Source organism: Baudoinia panamericana, assembly GCF_000338955.1.
Source record: "Baudoinia panamericana UAMH 10762 unplaced genomic scaffold BAUCOscaffold_4, whole genome shotgun sequence".
Classification (NCBI taxonomy): Eukaryota; Fungi; Ascomycota; class Dothideomycetes; order Mycosphaerellales; family Teratosphaeriaceae; genus Baudoinia; species Baudoinia panamericana.
In genome coordinates, this window is record NW_006911260.1 from 1,336,461 (window position 1) to 1,359,370 (window position 22,910).

General features: G+C 54.8%; 11 protein-coding genes across 11 annotated transcripts; 9 read left to right on the forward strand and 2 right to left on the reverse strand.

Annotated features, from left to right (window-relative positions):
• Window positions 1-22: 22 nt before the first annotated feature.
• Window positions 23-1,858, forward strand: BAUCODRAFT_32416 (uncharacterized protein). Its single transcript, XM_007676289.1, has 4 exons — window positions 23-105; window positions 168-212; window positions 266-1,183; window positions 1,237-1,858. Exons 1-4 carry the CDS (start codon window positions 93-95, stop codon window positions 1,701-1,703), a joined length of 1,443 nt encoding a protein of 480 aa, XP_007674479.1. The 5' UTR covers window positions 23-92; the 3' UTR covers window positions 1,704-1,858.
• A 220-nt stretch (window positions 1,859-2,078) lies between these two features.
• On the forward strand, window positions 2,079-3,960 carry BAUCODRAFT_138136 (uncharacterized protein). The gene is made up of 2 exons (XM_007676838.1): window positions 2,079-2,328; window positions 2,409-3,960. Exons 1-2 carry the CDS (start codon window positions 2,275-2,277, stop codon window positions 3,795-3,797), a joined length of 1,443 nt encoding a protein of 480 aa, XP_007675028.1. The 5' UTR covers window positions 2,079-2,274; the 3' UTR covers window positions 3,798-3,960.
• Window positions 3,961-4,095: 135 nt separating this feature from the next.
• Window positions 4,096-6,493, forward strand: BAUCODRAFT_32418 (uncharacterized protein). Its single transcript, XM_007676290.1, has 3 exons — window positions 4,096-5,449; window positions 5,503-6,093; window positions 6,150-6,493. The coding sequence occupies exons 1-3, from the start codon at window positions 4,184-4,186 to the stop codon at window positions 6,357-6,359; spliced, it is 2,067 nt and encodes a 688-aa protein (XP_007674480.1). The 5' UTR covers window positions 4,096-4,183; the 3' UTR covers window positions 6,360-6,493.
• BAUCODRAFT_32422 (uncharacterized protein) lies at window positions 6,465-7,673 on the reverse strand. The gene is made up of 4 exons (XM_007676291.1): window positions 7,312-7,673; window positions 6,897-7,256; window positions 6,586-6,838; window positions 6,465-6,489 (listed from the first exon to the last, which is right to left on the reverse strand). The coding sequence occupies exons 1-3, from the start codon at window positions 7,571-7,573 to the stop codon at window positions 6,759-6,761; spliced, it is 702 nt and encodes a 233-aa protein (XP_007674481.1). The 5' UTR covers window positions 7,574-7,673; the 3' UTR covers window positions 6,465-6,489; window positions 6,586-6,758.
• Window positions 7,674-8,136: 463 nt separating this feature from the next.
• BAUCODRAFT_67541 (uncharacterized protein) lies at window positions 8,137-9,284 on the forward strand (the record flags this gene model as incomplete). The annotated part of the gene is made up of 3 exons (XM_007676494.1): window positions 8,137-8,475; window positions 8,541-9,135; window positions 9,187-9,284. The coding sequence occupies 3 exons, from the start codon at window positions 8,137-8,139 to the stop codon at window positions 9,282-9,284; spliced, it is 1,032 nt and encodes a 343-aa protein (XP_007674684.1).
• Window positions 9,285-9,671: 387 nt separating this feature from the next.
• BAUCODRAFT_146923 (uncharacterized protein) lies at window positions 9,672-10,709 on the forward strand (the record flags this gene model as incomplete). The annotated part of the gene is made up of 2 exons (XM_007676839.1): window positions 9,672-10,247; window positions 10,320-10,709. The coding sequence occupies 2 exons, from the start codon at window positions 9,672-9,674 to the stop codon at window positions 10,707-10,709; spliced, it is 966 nt and encodes a 321-aa protein (XP_007675029.1).
• A 663-nt stretch (window positions 10,710-11,372) lies between these two features.
• On the forward strand, window positions 11,373-12,297 carry BAUCODRAFT_121261 (uncharacterized protein; the record flags this gene model as incomplete). Its single annotated transcript, XM_007676840.1, has 3 exons — window positions 11,373-11,721; window positions 11,773-12,140; window positions 12,196-12,297. The coding sequence occupies 3 exons, from the start codon at window positions 11,373-11,375 to the stop codon at window positions 12,295-12,297; spliced, it is 819 nt and encodes a 272-aa protein (XP_007675030.1).
• Window positions 12,298-12,483: 186 nt separating this feature from the next.
• Window positions 12,484-14,983, reverse strand: BAUCODRAFT_423234 (uncharacterized protein). The gene has a single exon (XM_007676841.1). It carries the CDS (start codon window positions 14,784-14,786, stop codon window positions 12,714-12,716), a length of 2,073 nt encoding a protein of 690 aa, XP_007675031.1. The 5' UTR covers window positions 14,787-14,983; the 3' UTR covers window positions 12,484-12,713.
• On the forward strand, window positions 14,984-16,678 carry BAUCODRAFT_423233 (uncharacterized protein). Its single transcript, XM_007676842.1, has one exon. It carries the CDS (start codon window positions 15,182-15,184, stop codon window positions 16,424-16,426), a length of 1,245 nt encoding a protein of 414 aa, XP_007675032.1. The 5' UTR covers window positions 14,984-15,181; the 3' UTR covers window positions 16,427-16,678.
• A 1,571-nt stretch (window positions 16,679-18,249) lies between these two features.
• Window positions 18,250-20,253, forward strand: BAUCODRAFT_32429 (uncharacterized protein). The gene is made up of 5 exons (XM_007676292.1): window positions 18,250-18,833; window positions 18,886-19,057; window positions 19,109-19,178; window positions 19,244-19,612; window positions 19,678-20,253. The coding sequence occupies exons 1-5, from the start codon at window positions 18,285-18,287 to the stop codon at window positions 19,820-19,822; spliced, it is 1,305 nt and encodes a 434-aa protein (XP_007674482.1). The 5' UTR covers window positions 18,250-18,284; the 3' UTR covers window positions 19,823-20,253.
• A 1,350-nt stretch (window positions 20,254-21,603) lies between these two features.
• Window positions 21,604-22,676, forward strand: BAUCODRAFT_32431 (uncharacterized protein; the record flags this gene model as incomplete). Its single annotated transcript, XM_007676293.1, has 3 exons — window positions 21,604-22,045; window positions 22,102-22,171; window positions 22,222-22,676. The coding sequence occupies exons 1-3, from the start codon at window positions 21,818-21,820 to the stop codon at window positions 22,674-22,676; spliced, it is 753 nt and encodes a 250-aa protein (XP_007674483.1). The 5' UTR covers window positions 21,604-21,817.
• Between the last annotated feature and the right edge of the window lie 234 nt (window positions 22,677-22,910).

Below are 22,910 nucleotides of genomic sequence, written 5' to 3' on the forward strand. Positions count from 1 at the left end.
GGAACCTGCCGCACGCGAAAAGTCTCGCGTAGCGAGCACGACATGCAATGCCGCAGTGCATGAGGTACCATATCGGAAGAGGAGGCTAGAAGATGTTGTGCGCAAGTAAGTCTACAAGAGACGATCTGTGGGTGTGAGGATCGGATGTCGCTGACCAATTTCAATAGTCTCCGGCGAAGCGCCTTCACAGCCCGTCGCGTCGCGCAAGTCCGGTCAGTCACCTTCGACCATTGAGCGATCGACCGCAAGCTTACGGTAGGTGTAGGGAATGTCTTTGAGCGGAGACTCGTCGAAGCTTACATCGCTGAGAATGGCACCGATCCCGTCAATGGGGAAGCGCTCGCACTCGAAGACCTGATCGATCTCAAACAATCACGCCTCGTCAAGCCTCGACCACCGACGCTCACATCCATACCCGCGCTGCTCTCGACGTTTCAGAATGAGTGGGATGCGCTTGTCCTCGAGACGTTTCAGCTCAAGCAGCAGTTGGCGGAGACGCGGCAGGAGCTATCCACGGCACTCTACTATAATGACTCTGCGCAAAGGGTCATAGCTCGGTTGCAGACTGAGAGAGACGAGGCGAGAGACGCACTGTCGAAGCTCTCGCTGACTGCCGCGCCAAACGGAGCTTCTCATACAAATGGCGATGCCATGCAAGTCGACGGCCAGGAGCTGCCAGAAGCCATCCTCGCGAAGATCGACGAGACGCAGCAGAGGCTGTCATCCACCCGCCGCAAGCGACCTGTACCCGAGGAATGGGCGACTGGTGACGCAATCGCCACGTACGATGTGAAGTCGACTGCAGATACTCAGTTTACTGGAGCGAAATCTCTGGCTGTGGATGAAACCGGCGACTTCTTCCTCTGTGGTGACTCGGATGGCGCAATCGGCGTGTATGACCTCAAACAAGGCGCGTTCACAACCAGGAGTAACCTTGGGTCGGGTGCCGTTTTACACGGAGCTTGGGCGAACGACAAGCCTGTGGTTGCTACGGCCAGCGGCGCAGTGGTGGTAAGCCAAGAAGGCACTGTGCAAGCGAAGTTTCACCAGCACGCTGGCGCTGCGACGGCTGTCGCTGTACACCCAAGCCACGATCTGCTAGCGTCTGTTGGTATCGACAAGAGCTTCGTGATGTACGACTTGCAGCATTCAAAGGTGCTTACGCAGGTCTTTTCGGATCACGGTAAGCATGGTGTTAAGGTACAATGTGCATGAAGCAGGCTAACAAGCGAGCAGAGTACACTACCGTCGCCTTCCACCCTGACGGCCATCTTCTAGCAGCTGGCACATCAGATGGATCGATCTTGCTCTACGACGTCAAGACTTCACAGCTCGCTCACACTTTCCCACCGTCAGCGAGTGGAGCCATCTCCTCGCTGTCCTTCTCCGAGAACGGCACATGGCTGGCTTCAGCCACTCAAGGCTCGACAGTCGTCACGGTTTGGGACCTACGCAAGCTCAATGCCTTGAAGACGCTTGATGTCGGCACAGCAATCACCGGACTCTCGTGGGACTACACGGGCCAGTTTCTCGCTGCGTGTGGGTCGGGTGGCGTGGTGGTCAGTCAGTATGCGAAGAGCAACAAGTCTTGGAGCGAGCCGCTGCGGAAGGCCATCGATGCTGTGGACATGAAATGGGGTGCGAGCGCGAAGTCGCTTGTTGCCTTGACCGGGGATGGTGCTGTTAGCGTGCTTACTGCGTAGGCAGGCATAACAGCATGAACGTCGAATTCGGAAAGGCAAGGCAACCGGAGTTCAGCTCGGCGGACTTGATGTGTATGATAGGGTTGGACCGAGCAGACTCCCGCCACGCGGTGTGTTGTATGTAGGATCAGCGGTTTCACACGGACATAAGGACTGTAGCGTACGAGCCGCTGAATGTGCAGAAAGATGCAGTCTATGGTCGTGGGCACTGCGCTGTTGCTCGTCTACCAGATAACCTTGAACAACGATGTCTTATGAATGTCATCACATTCGCTTGTGCAACAAACTAGCGGCATGCCACCAGGGTGGCAGAGAAAGGTAACGCTGGCGAAAAGGCAGGGCCTCGCCTCGCTTGATCAGCGCTTCTGGCTTTCTGCCGAGTAGCCACTCCACATCACAGCACATCGTCCGAACACAGCGCACTGCATCCGCTGCAAGCGCCACCGCACTCCCACTACGGTGCTGTGTGCTGCACTCACATTACCAGTGCGATACTACCCATACTCATCACTGCTGAAGCTAAGAGTTGGTCGATATAAAAGGTGGCGTGTGAAGAAGCTGGCAAGCGAGTATGGAGGTTGCCATTCAAGGCGCCTTCTCCAACAGAAACCAGCAGCCCAGCAAGGTACGTCTTATCTGGCACCACAACGCCACCATAGCATGCTGTCTCTCTAGACATGTCACTCACTGACTCCCGTCTGGCAGCGATCATACAGCGCCATGAACGCACACAACCGGTCCGGTTCACCGGACTCGCTTTTTATTCCCTCAGATGATCACTACACGAACGAACATGCTGCTCGCCGCCCACGACTCGCCTTACCGCCCATGCGGACAACTCCACCTCCTGGCCTTGGTCTACGACGATTTCCGGGTGACGGTTATGACTTTAGACGACCGGTGATGAGCACAGTGACATCAGCGGCACCGGTCATTGATCTGACGGACGAGGACATTGCAGTTGGTTCGGAAATGGAAGATGCGAGAGCTCCAGCGGCAGCAGCAGAATCATCACATGCGTCGCGCCTGCCTAGATTTGGTGGCAGGAACATCTTCGCAGAAGTCTCCGACGATATCCACGTTCACAGGCGAGCAACACCCTCAGAGCCAGAGCGAGCCGCTCACCCGAGATTGGCGCAGCTCAGAGCAGCATCCAACATCACGCGGTCACTATCCCCCGTAATAGTGGACGACGACGAGCTAGAGATAATCTCCGAGCGTACCCTGCCTGATTCGCAGCGGACAAGTCGCCACCCCTCACCCGTAGTCTCAGCACCACCCAGGAGTCTCACGCCCTACCCAGCAGACATGAGCGTGGAGCCCATAGACCTCACGGCAGACGACGATGTCGTACATCTAAACACCAGACCGAGAGCAGGCGCCGGCTTGAACGCAGCTCGGCCCGGCGCAACTGCTGGAGTTGGTACGAGAAGCGAAGCCGCTGACGAGGGCGGCTTCCACATTGGTCCGATATGGAACATGCTTCGCACACAAGGCGTGGATATGAACGGCCGACTGCCCCGGTTTGCGCAGCGGTTCTTCGGCCGGGACGCTGAGCCTGAGCCGGCTTTGTTCGACGAACTGGACGTCGAGCACCTCAGGCATCTGGATCACCTTCGCAGGCACCAATACCGTCCCGCCCATGACCGGCTAGCCGTACACCAGCATGGCCGTAACGCCGCGCCAGGAGTCATGGCAATCAACATGGACTACGGCGCTGCCGCATTCGACCTCGGCTACGGAGTACCTGCTCCAGAACGCCCTGCCTCACCGTACGTGGCACCGGAGAAACCGGAGAAAGGCTTCACGCGCAATCCCGGCGAGGAGGACGTGGTTGTATGTCCCAACTGCGGCGACGAGCTTGCGGTAAGCGAGGACGAGGTCAAGCAGCAGGTCTGGATCGTGAAAACGTGTGGGCATGCCTACTGCGGCGATTGTGCGCAGAAAAGGCTGCGGAAAGTAAGCAAGAAGGGCAAGCAGAGGGCGACGGAGAAGGAGGAAAGCCTGCCTGCGCCGTGGTCGACGTGCGTGGTGAAAGAGTGCGGGGCGAAGGCGACGAAGTCTGCGGTCATTCAGGTCTATCTGGGCAGCTAACGGCTATCGGTGTAATTCGGAGACTTTGTCATGAGAAGCACTGTGTTGAATGCTTTTGTCTCGAACAATGTCTACTGTAGAGCTATAATCTTGATAAGCCACAGCTTGGTACGACGATAGCAGTCACGCAGAGACGCGTGCCCCCAGTCATATCTTTCTGGACGCTCAGGTGGTTTATGGGTTATTCAATGGTCGTCTAGGTGTACCACGATAATCCGTCCGCTCGCTCGAGGCACGATGATGCAGCGGCTGACGCACGGTTCGCATAGCATGGACGATCTAAGCTCGCTCCATCAACACCATTACAATAATGAACTACCGCGCGACTGATCTCTGTTAATTGTTCGGGTTATTGCTTGTTACATCCCTTTGTCCTGCCATATACAATGTCGCTGTTTGGCGATGACATAGACGTGCCGACACCAAGGCAGAAAGCGACTGGCCTTTTCAGTGAAGGCAACAATGCCGGCCAAGCGCGGACAAGCTCGAGCATGTTCGGCGACGATGGCAATGCTGCTGGCGGTGACGACTCGCCTTGGGGCTTCACGCCTTCGAAGAAAGGAGCTGGACGAGGGGGGTTGGTGAAGAGCTTGTTGGCCGGGGCGAGCATGCCGGATAGTTATGTGGATGCCTTCGACGCTATGCAGACGGGAGGGAGCGTGAGCGCGCAAGACTGCCAGAAGCTGCTCCACGAAGTCGTCTCGGGCAATGCGGCAGATAAGATCTGGAACATTGTGTCGAGTAATGGCCAAGCAACGGAGCTGGGTCGGAACGAGTTCAACGTGCTGCTTGCCCTCATTGGACTGTCGCAGGAAGGCGAGGAGCTGAGCTTGGACGCGGTTGATGAGAGACGCAACAAACTTCCTCAGCCTTCCCTGCCACAGAGGAAGACCGCACAGCAGACTCAGCCGCCGCCTGCTACACCCCAGTCGCAGCCCGGCGCTGAGCAGCAAAACGGCCATATGCCGGAGCCAGGCTTCGGCGCCAGTGGCTTCGCCGAGAGTGATCCATGGGGTAGTCCGCAGATGCACAAGGGACATCCGCATACGAATGGCGCGCCGCAACGCACTACGAGCAGCTTCACCACCGGCGCCGCGGATCCTAGTGACACCCAGCCAAGTGGGACTTTTGGGAATGGCCAAGCGGCACAACAGGATGGCTCCACAACGTGGGGCGGCAGTAGCAACATCAGCAATGAGGGTGGGTTTGGCAGCTCTAGCGCTGGCGGAGACGGCTTCGGCGAAGGCAGTGGCAGTGGACAAGGGACTGTTCGCCGACCTGCTCCACCGAGACCTACTACTTCGAAGGGACAGGAGGAGATCGTCACCGTCAACTTGCTGGATGAGAAAGAAGGCATGTTCATGTTTCAGCATCGCAACTACGAAGTAGCGTCGGTGAGGCGGAACAGCAAGGTCATCCGCCGATACAGCGACTTTGTGTGGCTGCTTGATTGCTTGCACAAGCGTTACCCGTTCCGACAGATTCCGCTGTTGCCTCCGAAGAGAGTGGCGATCAATGGCAACCATATCGCTGCGGATCAGACCTTTATTGAAAAGCGGAGACGAGGGTTGGCGCGTTTTACCAACGCACTCGTGCGACATCCGGTATTGAGGGAGGAGCAGCTGGTTGTTATGTTTTTGACAGTGCCGACGGTAATCAAACCAGTATGACCTCCTTTGCTTTTGCCGCGCTAACATCGAGACAGGAGCTCGCCGTCTGGCGCAAGCAGGCCACCATCTCCGTCCAAGAAGAGTTCACTGGCAAACCGCTACCACCGGGCCTCGAAGACAGTTTACCACAGAACCTGCCAGACACCTCCGACACCGTACGTTCCGGTATTCGTCGATCGGCGGAGCTGTACATCAACCTCTGCAACTTGACCGAGCGCCTCTGCAAGCGCAAAGAAGGCCTGGCCGGGGAGTACAGTCGCTTCGGCATGACACTTACCAGCCTTACCGACTCGTCTGCGGACACTTACGCTATCGATACCAACGATGTGCCGCTGCTCAATGAAGGGCTCAAGGGTACCGCGAAGCACGTTTCCATCTCACAGAATCTGCTCGAAGACGAATCTCGAGCTTGGGATGAAGGCTTGCTAGAGGACCTGAAAACTATGCGCGACGCACTTGTCAGCATGCGTGATATGTTCGATCGCCGAGATCGGCTGGCGCGGGATAACATTCCGCAGCTGGAGCGAAGAATCCAGCAGAACGAGCAGAGATTACAGGGAATCAAAGCCAAAGGCGACGCGGCAAAGCCTGGCGAAGCGGAGAAGGTTGAGAATGCAATTGTCGCAGTATGTCCCATCTTTCGACCGTGCGATTGAAGCGACGTGCTAACGAGTCTCAACAGGACAAGCAAAGCATCGTCAACCAGCACGCCCGCGGCGTCTTCATCAAAGAATGCGTCCGCGATGAGATCTCTTTCTTCAACCATACGCAATACTACGTCAGCCGGCTTCACCAAGACTGGGCGCAGGAGCGCGTTAAGTATGCTGAGTTGCAAGCCGACAACTTTCGAGGCATGGTCGACGCTGTGGAGAGTATGCCACTGGGCGACTAAGGTCGGAAAGCAGAGTAGGATGCTTCCTGTACAGAGTGATGGGCAGGCGCGAGAACTTCGCTTCCTTGTGCACAGATTGTAATCCTTTCCGATACCCATTGGCATCGTATATAGGCCTGTACTGGATCTCCTGGATACGTGGCGAATCCGTCAGTATTGGCGTGCTCTCGCTTTCATCCTTTGCCAAATGCTTATATGACCAGGGTGCAAGCTGCGGAGCACTTACCTAGGACGGCATCGTTTGCTAGGCACAGTCACGATGGATCGCGGGATCAGGCGGAGACATCGCGCGCGGTGTTGACCGCGGTCTTCCGCCCTGCCGTCGTCCGAGCCGAGCTGCGGCTTACTCTCCGAACGAGAAGTGGCATACGATACGCCACAAGCAGCTGTAATGTTAGCTCATCGTTGCCGTCTCGCATTCAAAGTACGCATGACTTTTCTCCTCTGTGCCATCATATGCGTGAACAGTATGTAAGCGCCTAAACAAGCATGTCAGCTCCACAACCGTCGAAGGTCTCGGTACTGGCAGACACTCACCAGGAACATAGATCGCCAGAACCGCATATACAAACCATCGCCACAGCGGACCCAACTGCACGACCCCAGGTCCCTGGCTTATCCAGATGAGCCAGCATTCACTCGCGATGCCAAGCGGATACAGCACGAAGAAAGTGTTGTAGCGGAGCCAGGTGATTGACGCCGGCACTTTCTCGTAGGCAAGTATAATGGCGAAGTAGCTGTACCGGATCACCTCCGTGACGGACCATGCAATCAACATCGTGCTGTAGGCTGGTGATCCCGATACTGTCGCGGGGAATCTGTCCGCAATAACCCAAACGAGGAGAAAGCGGGAGGCGACTTGCATTACCGTTGTGAGGACAGGGGCTCGTACGAGACCTGGCCGTTACGTTAGTCTGCTATGACCCCCTTGTCGCCGTGGGTGATGGCTCACCAACGGCTGCATGAAAGACTTCGAGTCCGGCAAGCGTTTGGATCCATTTCGTGGTCTCTCCTAGAGCTGGGTAGACGTCCTGGTAGCCCTCGGTGGCATTTAACAGCAACACTCTGGCGAGGATGGACGCCCACAGAACAGCCGAGACGAAGTTGTACTGGATGAGATAAAGCGATCTCAGGCCCATAGACGACTTGTCTGCGGGCTTCTGCGCTTGTTGGGCTTGCGGTGGAGGCCTCTGGGAATCGCCTGGTCGATTCATCTTCCAATATTGGGAAACCTATCACGTGCTTCTGGTCGTTTGCTGCTGCGGCGCTACTCTGTCATGTCTGCTTCCGAATATGCCAAACGTGCTGGACTGAGGTCGCGAGCAGTCCGTTCACGTCGCCTAATGTAGCTTAGTGCGATCAAGGAAGCGTTCAGCCTTAACCTCAGGCACAACGCGCACGCATAACTGTTGCGCACATGTTTCTAGACTCTTCCGAAGCAGCGATATATTCAGCTTACTGTTTAACACCTTGCCGTATCTGCCGTCCTTCATATTGGCATTGGGGAAGCCTCAAAATCTCTCGGTACGTATCCTTTCTCTTCACGACCTCACCATTGCTTGATGATACACACAGCTGGCACCAGTCCTAGGACTTGTACTCTCTACCATGCGGAATAGCTTGAGATATTCTACCTCTCCGTACTGATCGCAATTTCACCCTGCCTCATACATCTGCCGAAGTCAAATACCCGCAACCTCTAACTCTTCTCACAGAATCCGGTATTGTGCTATCATTCCGTCTCGGCTCGCAACCCTCCATTCTGTAGTCATTCGCCATGGTCCTACACAATCCAAACAACTGGCATTGGGTGAACAAGGACGTCTCCACATGGGCGCAAGATTATCTCAGCGAACACCTTGTCGGCATCAAGGCCAGCCAGGATGACGGAACGAGCGCAGAGATCAGCAGGCTGATGAGCATGGACGGCGACGTCGATGTCTCGCAGCGGAAAGGGAAGGTGATCACAATCTTCGATGTGCGGCTACAGCTCGAATGGACCGGCAAGGTGCCCGCGAAGGGTGAGGCTGAGGGTCAAGAGAATGACACGAAGGATGTGAGCGGAACAATCACCATCCCAGAAGTCGCACATGACACGGAGGAAGATGAGTACGTCGTATGTCTCATATGCACCTGACCTCACTCTTTGGAGTCGGGAGTGCTGACAAAGGTTACAACCAGTTCGAAGTGGAAGTCTACAGCTCCGATCTGAGTAAGGAGCCGGTCAAGCAACTTGTTCGCAAGGATATCACTCCGCAAATCCGGAAGACGCTCGCCAAGCTTGCCCCGGCGCTGATATCGGAACACGGTAAAGATATCCAACATGCACCGGGCAGCAATCCGTCGTCCGGCTTCAGCACCCCGCGCGTATTGCAGAGCTCGTCAGTCGCCAAGCAAGGTGATAACCCGGCTTCATCAAGCGCGACTGCCACTTCCAGCAATGCAAACGGGTCAAGGGTCAACGTCACATCGCTCTCGGATCAGCAGGAGTTTCGAACGACCGCAGAGCAGCTGTTTGAGACATTTACAGATCCACAGCGAATCGCCGCCTTCACTCGAGCGCCGCCGAAGCTGTTCGAAGGGGCAAAGGAGGGCGGCCGCTTCGAAATCTTCGGCGGAAACGTTTCAGGTTCGTATGTAAAGCTTGAGCGGCCAAGCTACATTGAGCAGAAGTGGCGGTTAGCACAGTGGCCTCAGGGACACTACAGCACCCTGAAGATCAAATTCGAGCAAAATGACGTTGATGCCGTGACTGTGATGAGGGTTGACTGGGAAGGTAAGTAACAAATCATCAGATCGTACAGCAACTTTTGGCTGACTATTACAGGTGTGCCTGTGGGTTCCGAGATCGATACGAGGCGAAACTGGGACGATTACTATGTGCGGTCGATCAAGACAACGTTCGGCTTTGGCACCATTCTCTGAGCATGTCAACAAGCCTTTACCGTGATCTAAACGTTGAAGTGTACCATTAGCGATGCTTGACGCGGCATGCACGGCGAGATCCGCGCGTAAGTCGACATGAGCGTAGTCATATATTACGGACAGTTCAACAATATAAGCATTGTTGACCATCGCGCCTTCCGTACCCGACATCGGGGTCTACACGCGCACCTTCCTTTTCCAAGTCTACGTGAAAGCCTGTCTTGGCGCGTCTTTCTCGACTTCATCAGTCTTCGCCCGAACTCCGCCTTACAACCATTCCTCTCCCATCTCGCAACGCATATCGCTGGACGCGAGCTGGGAGCGTGAGTGCTGCCCTGGCCGTTTGGCAACTGTACCAATACACCACTACCGGATCTTTCAGTCACAATGCCTTCACTCGAGCTGCGGTACACTTACGTGCAGCGTGTGCAGCCAGACTTACTCGGCGCCCACCTCGAGGCCTACATTGAGCTTCTACCAGTGACCCAGGCTCTGCGTCTGTGCAATCGTTTCGGTAAAGGCGACAAGGCATTCATCACCCGCATTCCTGTCGAGATCGTCACCCGCATTGCAGATATCCTCGCGCAAGAGGAGCGCGATGACTTGAGCGGATCATGGACGTGCCCGAAGTGGTGCTTCATGGGTATCTGTGACCCAATCGACCATTACACCCCTGAAGAGGTGCAACGACTCCGTGGGTTCTTCTCGGACACTGAAGATGGGCCGAAGGCGAGCATCCCGGAGAGCGCTCCAGATGCGGACGACTTAGCGGTGCTGAATGAGCAGATGGTCGAGTCCATGTCGTGGGACGACGTCTTGCCCGGTGTTCGGAGCTGGCGCACTCTCCATGACGAAGACTGCAGACAGTGGACCAATCTCGTAGGCGAGCCGGGTTCATGCTATCGCGGCTTTTTCGATGAGAATGCCGACATTGTTCGAAACCACTTCGGGCTCGATGTATGGGTGAGCATAGCGATGTGTATATACTAGCCATTGTGTGAGGCATGGCTGACCATTCTACCAATGGTCTCGCAGGTTGCCCACCAAGTGCATGACGAGAAATGGTACGACGAAGACTTCGTACAAAGTACGCTCACATACTTAACCCTGCCGACGAAGGGGCCCGCCTACTACGAATGGTCTCATCGCATCGCTGGGAGTGAATGCAGCGTCAGGCTACCGACCGAGAACTCTATCGAGGTCAACATGCCGCCACCGTCCACGAGCGAGAAGTCACTGGCAAGGTTTTCACGCGCCGTCAAGATTCTGGGCTTAGAGCATGCTGTTCTCGAGCCAAAGTCAGGAGCCAAAGGTAACGGCGCTTCAGACAGCGAGTCTGAAGAGAGTAAAGACGGTGGGAAGGTCGCGCCAGTGCTGCGACTGCTCGCTGTCAGTAAGGACGATTCATCGGCTGAGGAGATATAGATCGTGTCCTGCGATTTCACGAACAAGGATGTGACTTGTCCTGCCGTTGCACATGATCGGGACTCTCTGAGTGGTGGACGAAGTGTGACGGTGATGAAAGATCAAGAGGTGCTTAGTCTTTGCCTTCATGTACTGGGAGGTCTCAGAAGCTCTGCACTATCGATAAGGCGTATATAAACGTTCATTGGTCCGTGCGACCCCTGCCATTCTGCACCTCACGCGTTCTGTGCCGCAATTGGTTCCATTCGAAGACGGTTCGCGGAACCGGTCTTATTGCTACCATAGAAGGTCGACTTCACCTCGTAAGCAACGGGAGTAGTGCGGATAATGTTACATGGAGCTTGTAGGCAGTTGACGACAAGGCTCGGCAAGCGCAGTGTTTGGTGACACAATCGGACCAAAGCGGTACAGATCGGGCGTGGGATTGAGGGCTCGACCTTGACTGGCACGCAACAACGACTGGCTTGGAGCCCGACTACGCGGCTGCGTTCCAGTAGCGGCCGGACGTGCAGCGCAGCCGTGACTTGCTCACGCGAGCGTTCACCAAGCTAAGGCACGAGAGCAGCCATTGGGCAGCTGCCACGCACAATGGACCACACGCCTGAACACCAGGCCAGCGCCGGCGGCGCACATAGCGCCCAGACGCCCATAGATGATGCGAGTATGCATACAATCACCGCTTCTTCACTACAACAGAATCCGCAGTACGATCCCAGGCCGCAGACGAGCTATTCAGACACCGGCTTCACTAGGCCGGCGTACAGCCAATCGGCAGACAATACACCAGACCAGACACCCTTACAGAACGGCAATGGCTTGAGCAGACCGCCAAGCACACAGGGTCAAGGGCAGCAGTACGGTCAAAATGGGCAGGGAGAGAGGCAGCAAGCCCAGAAGAACTCGAGTGTGGTCATCAAGGTTGGCATGGTTGGCGATGCGCAGATCGGCAAGACTAGCCTGATGGTCAAGTATGTGGAGGGCAGCTGGGACGAGGACTACATACAAACGCTCGGTATGCGGTGGAGGGGAGTGCTGGTAGTTTGTGTACTAATGTGACTCGCAGGTGTCAACTTCATGGAGAAGACTATCTCAATCCGTAACACAGAGATCACCTTCTCAATATGGGATCTGGGCGGTCAACGCGAGTTCGTCAACATGCTCCCTTTAGTCTGCAACGATGCGGTTGCTATCCTGTTCATGTTCGACCTTACGCGGAAGTCCACGCTCAACAGCATAAAGGAGTGGTATCGGCAGGGCCGAGGCTTCAACAAGACCGCCATACCCTTTCTCGTCGGCACAAAGTACGATCACTTCGTCAACTTCCCCCGAGAAGAGCAGGAAGAGATCAGCACGCAAGCACGACGTTTCGCGAAGGCCATGAAGGCGAGCCTAATCTTCTCGAGTACCAGCCACAGTATCAATGTGCAGAAGGTGCGCGCTTATGGTAGCCGTCATACTGTACGCTGTAGGCTGACTTGTGGCGTAGATCTTCAAGATAGTGCTCGCAAAGGCTTTCGACCTACGTTGCACGATACCGGAGATTGAGCACGTAGGCGAGCCGTTGTTGCTGTACCAGTCAGTCGGCTGAGCCGGAAACTTCAACAATACGGTCACAGCTTGTCTGGTGGCCTGATGGCTGCTGAGCGGTCGTCAGGCGAACATAGCACGACGTCGAGGATGCGATGATTCTATGCTTGTACGTTTCGAGAAAGTGGCATGCATTTGAGAGCCGGTGGAGGCGGTGTTAGCCTGGGTTGTAATCGCAGCGTGCACTTAGGTCATCGCGAGCAAGGAGCATCGGTGGACGATAGTCTTACTGTGTATTGTGGTGTCTAACTAAGAACGACATTGTAACCACCGGCGGCCGATCATCAATCGTCACGCGCTACATGCAGAATCGTGCCATCATGGTCGCATTAAACTCATCTGTTCCGCTGCCATGCCCACGCCACCAACACCACGCTATGGAAGACTGGAACCGACATGCGTGTGCGCTCCGCGTCTTCACTCGTTCAGCAGCCGCACGGCATTCGTCACCCTGTGCAGCGTCTCGTCAAGCAGATTCAGCTCGGCATGCGTCCTGTCCGACACCTCTTCAGCCAGCGCTCCGTTAGGGGTAAGTTCCTTGCGAAAGCGCGCGCTAGCGTCCCTCAGCGGCTGCAAAAAGCTGCCTGCAATGTCGCTGTCCGTCCACAAGTCTCGAATCTCAAGGCTGTGATGTAGATGCTTTGCGCACAACAACAAGTATAGAAAGTTGAGGCTCGCCAGGTAGAAGGAGAAGCCGGCTTGGAATGTCTGCCATGCTTCGATGACTGGCGCAGTCACGAGCTCAGCATGCAAAGTTGGGAATAGGAACGGTGCTAAGCTTTCGAGAGCAAGCGGTTTGGCAAAGATAGAAGGTTCGTAACCCACCGACTCTGACTGTTCGTTGGTATGATGGTGGTCTGCGGAATGACTTGGCGGATTCGCTTCGATCGTCTCGCCCTTTATCCAGCCCACGGCGCTGACTTTGAGGTTCTCGAAGGGGCAGTGTTCGAGGGTGTCTCTTATGAAAGCCAACCGTACCGTCTCGTCTGGATGGCTGCGTAGGACGGTGCTGGTAAGGTAATGCGCATGACCTCGCAGATTTGGGCTAGGGCAGTTTGACGACAGTAGTGCGACAACTTGCAGGTACTCGTTGAACTGCTCGTCTGAAGACGGCTCGCCAATACTGTCGTGCTGAAGGCAGACAAGTCCTAGTGCGAGGACGGCATCAATGAGCGATTCGGGCTCGGTGCCAAGTGTGCCTGTCCCAGCGGCGGGTGACGATGCGGAAAGCGTACGCTTGAGTATCTCTTGGTGGTCAGGGAAGATAGCAAAGGGTATTGTGCTTACGATTGCAGGCTTAGTATCGTAAAGCATGCCTGCAGCCTGGCGCGCAGTGTACAAGAGCAGAGCTCCTATACGAGAGAGCGGAATGTCTTCTGCGGATGCGGGCGGTTCGTCTTCATCTTGCGAACCACTGACTGCTGGTACCTTTTCAACCGCTATAGCTGCAGTGAGGAGAGTCTCATCGCTGAGTTTCAGATCTCGACCAAGCGTGACCAGTTGACCAATAGCATCGATGCGTCTGTGAAGCCCCTCATCTCGCTGGAAGTGTTCAGAGATGGTTTGCTTTCCCGGAATGACCAACTCCGGGTAGGTGCTTTCCATGATCCTTGTACACCATGCCATCCCGGGCACATCCTCCGCAGGCGACGACGGTAGGTTAAGCATGTACTGCTCAACGATATGTGTGACGAAAGACTGTAGCAGTTTGCGCTGCATCGACACTTCCTCTGTGCTTATCTCACGGCTTGTTGTACCTTCAGGATCTCCCGCTGGCGCATCGCCGACTGCGGGAATAGAGCTTAACATACCGCTGCTTTTACGGGCAGGTAGTATTGGTCGTTGAACACCAGCGACGGACTTGACCGTTCTCACAATCGCCTGGATCATCTCCTCACGATGCGTGGTGGCGTTAGAAAAGCTCGCTAATACCGCTTGCAACGTCGTACTTAGAAATCGGCTTGGATATTTGGCTTTGATGCGCGCATGTAGTGTAGACAGCATGGATAACAACGCGATGAATTGACTGACAGGCAACGGCAACGGCGGAGGCAGCTCAACCATTTGCGAGCTGCCAGGCCTCTTCTCTCCATCGGCGGTAGGCGCAGTCTTGATGGGATACGTTGACGAATCGGCCCTCACGCGTGTGTCAGGTGTGCCAGTAAGGGCATGCTCAACAGGCCCATCTATGTCTTGGTCCAGCGATTCGTACTCTATCAAGCGAAGGCTCTCAGTGACCTTTAATATTACTTCTCGTGGGTTCCCAAGCCTTGCAATGTCTTGAAGGCATTGCTCCGACTCAGGGAGGTAAGGCACTAGCAGATGAACCAGGTCCCAGCCTATGTTGACTGCCAGTGTTTCATCTTGGAGGACTCTGTGCAGTAATGGCAGGTTTTCTTGGCTCAGATTGTACTCTATGATAGTCAAGTAGGTAAGATAGTCCGACTCCGGCGGTAACGCTTTGATCAGCGGGCTTTCATCCTCAGCCATAGTAATGAAGCACAGAGTCTTTGACGAGTCGCGCGATCGTGGACTGCAAGCATTCACATCAAGGTAATTTCATGCATCACCCCATCCAGCTGGGCGCTGACGTCGGTTTCCGATGAGATGTAACGGCCACAACTTACTCGAGACCTTCCATCAATGTCGTTGGAATAGAGTTGTGAACGCGGCCAGGAAGCGACAAGGTGTTGTAGCAAGTCGGATCGCGTAACTGGCATTCGGCGAAGGTGGCGTTCATGCATTCACTTGGAGGTGTTGCTTTGAACGTTTTGGTTGGCTAGGGCCAAAATTGGTTTGTCCCGCACTTTTCGCCGCGGTTTCAAGATCAGTACCATATTTCCTCCCGGCGTATCCTATCTTCCTTAAAACTACTGCTGGACAGTATGGGTCGCAAGGGGAAGATCGAGCAGCGGAATGACACTGCTGCGTACAATGCTTCGCAGGCACTCTTTACCGAGCTTCGCATCGCCACGGTGCAAGTCGGAAATCAAAAGTCAGAAATAGCGAAGGCGAAGGAAATTGTCCAAACACTGCACATCAAAATAGTAGACCCGACCAATCCTGAGAATGTCCAGAAGCATCAAGACTACAAGGACTATGCGGTCAAGGCCTGGAGGCTCGCCACCGACACCTACGTCAACGTCTTCCGCGAGCTTGAGAAGGTCACCGCCGCTGACCCTTCGGAAGGCCGCGAAGCTGATGTGGCGCACAACTACTTCAAGCACATCGCGGAGACGGCTGCTGCAGCGAGGAAAGCTGCATTCAACTATCCGGTCCAAGCGCGCGAGCCAGAGCCGATCAACAAGCCAAGCAAGCGTAAGAGGGAATCAATGACCAGTGATGCGGCTACTCCTTCGCAACCGCGCCCAGCGAAGAGAGCGAGAAGCAACACGGTCGCCACGGCTTCGCCAGCGGGAGCTGCCGAGACCGCGAGCAGTGTACCAGCAGCTCAGGCACACGACCACCACGAGAACATAGCCCCATCTGGAGACGCTGCACTTGGTGCGGAAGCTGACAAAGAGCAAGACAAAACTATTACGACTACTTCCGTGGGAAACTCAGCGAAGTCGAAAGGGAAGCGCAAGCAACCTGTGGATGAAGGCGAATCCGCTCCACAAACCAAGCCCGAGAAGGTCATCCGACTGTCTGAGAAGATCAAGTACGATGACAAGGGTCACAAGATTCTGTGGGAGAAGGGCGCGAAGGAACCGCTCGTGCCACGGTCAACGATGGATCGCTCCAACAGGAAAGCATGGGATGCGGAGAAGGCTCGGCAGAAGCGCGAGAAGAACAGGATGAAGAAGGGAGAAAGTAAAGTCGACGGGGTATACGGAGCTGCTGTCGCCGAGGACAGTGGTGTAGAGGCTACTAAGGAGTATACGAGGGCTGCTTTCGGGCAGCAGGACTACATTGCATTGGATGCTGGCACTGGCGTGCGGCAGAACGGCGTTGCGTATGAAGACGTCTCTGAAGAGGTGACTGCACGGCTGAAGGCGAAGGAGGAGAAGAGGTCGAAAAAGGATGGGAAGAAGCGCAAGCGGGACAGCGGCGAGGTGATGAGCGTCGCAAATCTGGAGCCTGTAGTAGTCCAAGAGGAAAAGCCAAGCAGCAAAAGGTTTAAGGACTGAGGACACCGTGGTCACGAGCCACCTGGATGCCGCGACGGAGAACGTGGGCAAACGCAAGAAACACGAAGCTGCTGAAGCAGAAGCGGGCATCAGCCAGAAGAAGCGCAAGAACGCATGAGCGTTCGCTGCCGTATCAATCGCATCTGGTTGGGCAAACAGCAGCTTATCGAGGTCGCTACCGGCTGGGATCGTAGTAAGGCTGAAGGTGTGGCAGCACCTCTATCCGACCTGTCAGTGGAACCGACGGAGTCTCGAGTATCGCACAAAGCCGGTGGCTTGCGGTTTCAGCTCCGCCTCAGAACGCCTTCTTCGACAGGGGAGCCTGCAAGCTTTTTCTCCGGCGTCGGGATGGCTTCATTCCGGTATCAGGCCACTACGAGTCAAGAGCATCACTGCTGCCAACACATCATACCGTAGCTTCACGCACAGGTTGTTGGTTTCGAGCATGAACGCCCACGATTCGTCGATACAAGCGTGGGAAAACTTGACGAATTAGGCTGATCAGCTACAGCACCGCTAGCGGAGCCTCCCGCATCAGGGGTGCTGACTTGTAATAGATCAAGCCGCAGCAACAATTTCCACGTCGTCCATAACCATTCACACACGCAAAAGCCTCGCTGGAAGCTTCGCTCTCACAACTGACTTGAAGATTTAGGTCATCCCGAACATGCTTACGTCGGAAGTTAAGGTCGGTGAAACACGACATTCGGCAGCCTACTCTAGTGCCGTGTGGCCTGTGCGAGGGGCTTCCGCTAGGCACGTCAGTTATCAGCTCCCGATGTTAGCTGACAACAGCAGCAGCAATTGTTTGCCGAAGCCGTGAACCTCTCTTGACATGCATGTTCGAAGCTCTTGCAGAACACCCACTTCTATCAAGCTTTCCGCTGGCTCAGCTATTGCTGGAGGTGCCACTAGCGCCTCCTCAATAATCCATAAGGCTGAGCGATTTAACGGGCTCCACTAGCCGTACGGAAACTCCAACGGCCTCGCTTGCTTAGCGGGACATTGCATATTCAATCCCGTCGGCGTCGTCGAGGCTACGCGCTTCGCCATGTTTATCTATCTGTTCTGGCTTACCGGTCTCACACCCTATCGTCAATTGGTTAAGTTGTGGCTTGCGCAGCAGTGCAACACCCCTTACCTGTGGTGGTTAGTAACAATGTGGCATGCTGCAGCTGCAAGTGACAGGTAGGTCTATCAGGTTCCCTAGTCATCCTTCTCACTGGCCTGCAACTGCATGTTTACTATATCTTCTCGGCATCCTTCGGCCGTGCTTCCCACTCGTTCCCCATTGCACGCCTGATTGCTATCATTTGGGGTCCGAAACGTCACCGCAATAAACTCGTGGGCCAGGATGGCTCCTTCATATGAGGCAGAGCGCCCCATCTCGATGGAACCATTGAACAAGCGGCCAGACTTCGAGGAGAACGTCCGTGAGATTTCCGGCAGCGATCAAGGCAGCTTGAAGATGGATAAGGCGGAGAAGGAGTGGAAACCAAGCAAGCAGATATGGCTTGTAATTGCAGGCCAGTGCTGCTGTGTCTTCGTCGTGGCTCTCGACAGCACCATTCTCACCACTGCGCTGCCCACCGTTGCCCGAGCTCTCGATGCCAATGCGGTAAGCGTAGCAATGTGTAGCTGCCCTTGGCTTGTTTTAACCTGGCTGACCTTCCCACCAAATGGATATCAGGTTAAGGCCTACTGGTTCATCACCAGCTATCTGCTTGCCAGCGCGGTCATACAACCTTTGACATCAGCGCTGGCAGACGTCTTCGGCCGACGGGGCACTTTCTTCACCTCGCTTCTGATATTCACCATCGGCACGATCGTCTGTGCAACATCCCATAGCGTCCGTCAAATGCTCGCTGGGAGAGTGATTCAAGGCATCGGCGGGGGCGGCATCTTCAGTGTCAACCTCATCATTTTGAGTGACATTATCCCGCTGCGGCAACGGAGCAAGTATGTTGGCATCACACAGCTTGTCAGCTCGCTCGCCGTCACCATCGGACCAATCGTAGGCGGCGCACTCATCAAGTCTTCGTGGAGATGGCTTTTCTGGGTGAACTTGCCATTTGCCGGAGTCGGCATGGCTGTCATTCCCTTCCTTCTCCGCTACGTCAAGGCTGAGACGACAGTGTACAACAAGTTCGGATCGATCGACTGGACTGGCTGCGGTATCTTCATTGTCGGCGCCTCGACGTTTCTCCTTGGTATCTCATGGGGTGGACAACAGTTCGGTTGGGGTAGTTCAGCGACGCTTGTCCCGATCATACTGGGCGCCTTGATCGTAGTTGGCTGCCTTGCGTACGAACGCTACATTGCGCACATCCCCTTTTTGCGGTTGTCGGTCTTCCGAACGAAGTCTGCCATTGCAGCATACATGTGCACGGTATTGGCGTCGCTTACGGTAAGCCGGTCCTTTGCGTATCATCCTCATAACCTCGCTAACGATTTCATAGCTTTTCGCCGAGATGTACTTTATCAACCTCTTTCTTCTGACGAACAAGCTCTATTCACCGCTCGTCAGCGCTACTGTCTTCCTTGCTTTTGCGGCCGCGGTCGTGCCAGTCTCTGGCATTACCGGCGCACTGATCACAAAGATTGGCGGCTATCGCTGGGCTGTCTTCTGCGGTGAGCAACTCGGTGGCCATTGAAACTTCTACTAAGCTGATGGCGGTGCAGGATGGCTGATCGTCACCTTCTCCTGTGGAGCTCTTATGATCTTGTCACCTGATGCATACGTTCCTGGAATGTATGTTCACCATACCTCAAGTGTTCCTCGCTAAAGTGCGTTCCGTGCTGACTTGCTCATCCCAGGATCTTCGTTATGATCACCGCAGGTATCGGTCAGGGCTTGCTGTTTATGGCCCATCAAGTCGCAACGCAAGCCAATGCTCACGCAAAGGATGCAGCCTATGCGTCTGCGATGTTCAGTTTCATGCGCTCACTCGGCTTCTGCTTAGGTGTTGCGCTAGGTGGCACCATATTCTCCAACTTCTTGCGCCACCGGCTGTCGGCTCATGGTCTTCCCATCGAGATTGCAGACAACGCGGAAGGCTTCGCAGCGACGTTAAAGGGAATGGCGGCAGGAGAACTCAAGACAGCAATCATCGCAGCATACGAATACGCCTTCAGGAATCTGTTCGCCACCATGGCAGGCATCGGTGCACTCGGGTTCGGGCTTTCGTAAGTTACTCCGGGAAAGCTCTCTCACGCAGACCCTTTGCGCTTGGCTGACCAAAGTTATGCAGGTTTATGATCGAAGAGGCGACTTTGGATGTCGAGCACGACGCCAGTCACAGATTCGTTGACCACGCCGCGCCGACGACAGAAGGCTTTCCGGATCCCGAGGTCTCGCTGGAGAAGCGCAGACAGTCCGGCGTGAACATTGTATGATGATGGCTCGCGTTGCATGCGATGATGATGGTGACGAGCATGCGGCACGATCATACTAGGTACATAGTAACCACGACCTATTAGATACTCACGACCTCGCCTCTCACAATGTATCACGGTCTTCTTCGCTGGCGTCGACCCAACGTCGCAATATAGGCACCACAATGCTTCCGAAGGCAATCTGGAACCCTTGAAATACAATGATGGGTATTTGAATTGTACTCTTCAGCTTCGGATCGACGCTGGCGAAGATGGTGTCGATAAGCGGAATCCCGACAACGGGACCTTTGGCAGGAACGCAATAGCAGACTGATACCACATCTCTTGGTGACAGCCACAGCCGTGAGGACAGTAGTGCTATTGTGAAGAGCAGAAGCCACACGGCTATGCTCATGAAAACCAGATAAATGATGTTGTTGGCAGGGATGGTGTCAAAGGTGTGAGACGCGAACGCTCCATCGTACGACTGCCAGATGATAAATAGCAAGCAGGCTGGGCCGACCTTGTTCATCCTCCATTGAACGAAAACCGTCTTGCACGCATCTGGCCAAGCATAGCGTACCAACTGGCCGACCGCCAATGGCACGTAGATGGACAGCCCGAGCTGTTGCAGCACGCGCCTGTAGATTGCGGCAAAGTCCCCAGAGTCAGATGGAAGCACAGCATTATACCAAGTCTTGACGCTTGTGTAAAGCACCACCAGAGCAGGTGAGACGAACACGCCAACGAAGTTGCCAATCGTTGTTTGCACTACAGTAAGGGCCTGGTTACCATGCGCCTCCCGGGTGAAGACTACATTGCTACTGATTGTGGTTGGCACGCAGGAAAAGGTGATTAGGCCTACAAGCAATGCTGGGTCCATGAAATGCTTGTTGGTCGCCGTTACTGACACCACAGCGAAAACTATCGCGGAAGTCATGAGGAAGCATTGCACCTGGACGAAGAGGTGGATTTTCCACTCTTTGTAGTTCTGGAGTAGCACCTTGGGGTCGATGGTGCAGCCAGTGATGAAGAAGATAATGCTGACGCACAGATAGGTGACAACAGTCTCCTTCGCATGCTGTCGGGCATTAGGTACTTGGACTTGGCTCGCTATGGCAATCACGGTCCCCAGTGCGATGAGAAACCAGTTGTCGATGGCCAAATGTACGACAGCTTGTACGATAGACCGCAGTCTCGAGGGTTGGTAGACGGGTGGGCGGCTACCGGCGTCCCTCTCCGTTTGTAACGTGGCAATTTGCTTCTCCTTGTTGGGAATTGTACCAGCGATGGCCTCCGTCTCCACACGGTTGCGCTCAAGCGCTGGCATCGTGGAATGTGTACAGTCCAGCTTGTGTCACCGTGGGGTCAGCTGACGTCTCGTTACTGCAGAGCGTGCGTAGCGCAGCGTTTAAGCCGCGGTAACGGTTGTTTCAACGAGGCTCATACGCGAAGTTGGGAAAGACACGCGATTGCTCCATCATTACACTCTCCGGACATCATTGCTGTCGAGATGTTGGTCTCCAAGACTGAACGTGCTTCGCTTGAGAACGAAGCCAATTGTCGTCAATGAGATTTGTAGGACCAATGGAGTTGCGTGTGGTGCACACGGCCAGTGGACAGCACATGTCCTTTTTCATTTCGTTGCGTTGGAAGGGTATAATTTCCATAACAGGGACCAGCGGCTGTGTTGTTCTCTTTATTGCCGTTATCAACAGCCAGAAGCGAGACATCTCCGCCCAGACCATTATGTGGAGTTTTCACGAACTGCGCGGGGTAGAGAAGGTTTCAAAGAGCTATGCTTTCATTGATGACTAGAAACTTAGGGTCACACGGGCAAAGCGTCTATGCTCGAGCCCAATGCCCGGGCTCGTGGATATTATACAGGGTCAATGGATGCTGATGTGGGTGCTTTGTTGATTGGCTGACCCGGATTGATACTAGTACATCGTCAAAAGGTCCTACTTCGGGTGCTGAAGGGTGTTTGCCTTGTGAGTTCCACTTTGTCTCTTACGTATGTCCGGAAGAGCGTCTAACAACGTCCCTCCTTCTCTCTTACGCATCTGGCAGCGGGAAGAAGAGGATCGCAGACTCTCAGCCAGCAGGATGGACTCAGCTAAGGCTATCGTCTGCCATGACACTCACGCCAACGGCGGCTGGAAAATGGAGCAGGTTGGCGTCCGCAAGCCTGGTGAAGGCGAGCTTCTCGTTGAGATGGTGGCCTCTGGCATCTGCCATACCGACGTAAGTCCGCTTCGACACGGTTATCCTGATGTCCATTGAACCGACCCTCATCCCAGGCAATGATTGGTGGCATTCCGGGCGGAGCGGCTCCGATCGCTTTCTATCCGAGAGTGTTGGGCCATGAAGGCAAGTTGAACTTCATAGCGAACGTCCTTCGCAACTCTGACATTGTCTAGGCAGCGGCTATGTCAAGGAGGTTGGCAAGGGAGTGACCGTTGCTCAGCCTGGCGACCCCGTGCTTCTCTCGTTTGCATTTTGCAATACATGTGATATTTGCAAAGCCGGCCACTACTCGAATTGCATTGACTTCAACGATATAAATTTCGGCGGACCATACAGAGACTTTACACTGGCGTCCAAAAGCGGTGAGCCAGAGATAGGAGGTCAATTCTTTGGACAGTCTTCGTTTGCCAACCTCTCGATCGTGAGACAGTGCAGCGTTGTGAATGCGAAGAACCTCGTCAAGGACAAGAAGGAGCTTCAGCTCTTCGCTCCCCTCGGGTGCGGCATCCAAACTGGTTCCGGCACTGTGATCAATGCTGCAAAAGCGACTTCCAGCGATGTCATTCTAATTATGGGCCTGGGTGGCGTTGGGTTAAGCGCAATTATGGGCGCAAAGATCCAGGGGTGAGCTAAGTTGGTCTGAAATCGTTCTCTACGTTTACTGACCGAACCATCAAGGTGCCGTACTATTATTGGTGTGGATCGCATCGAAAGCCGCCTGAAGCTTGCCCGGGAGTTGGGCGCGACTCATATCGTTGATGGCTCCAAGCTGGGCGACAAGACTCTGGTTGAAGCTATCAAAGAAGTTAGCGACGGTCTTGGGCCCACTATCGCTATAGACACCACTGGCGCTCCGCCTCTG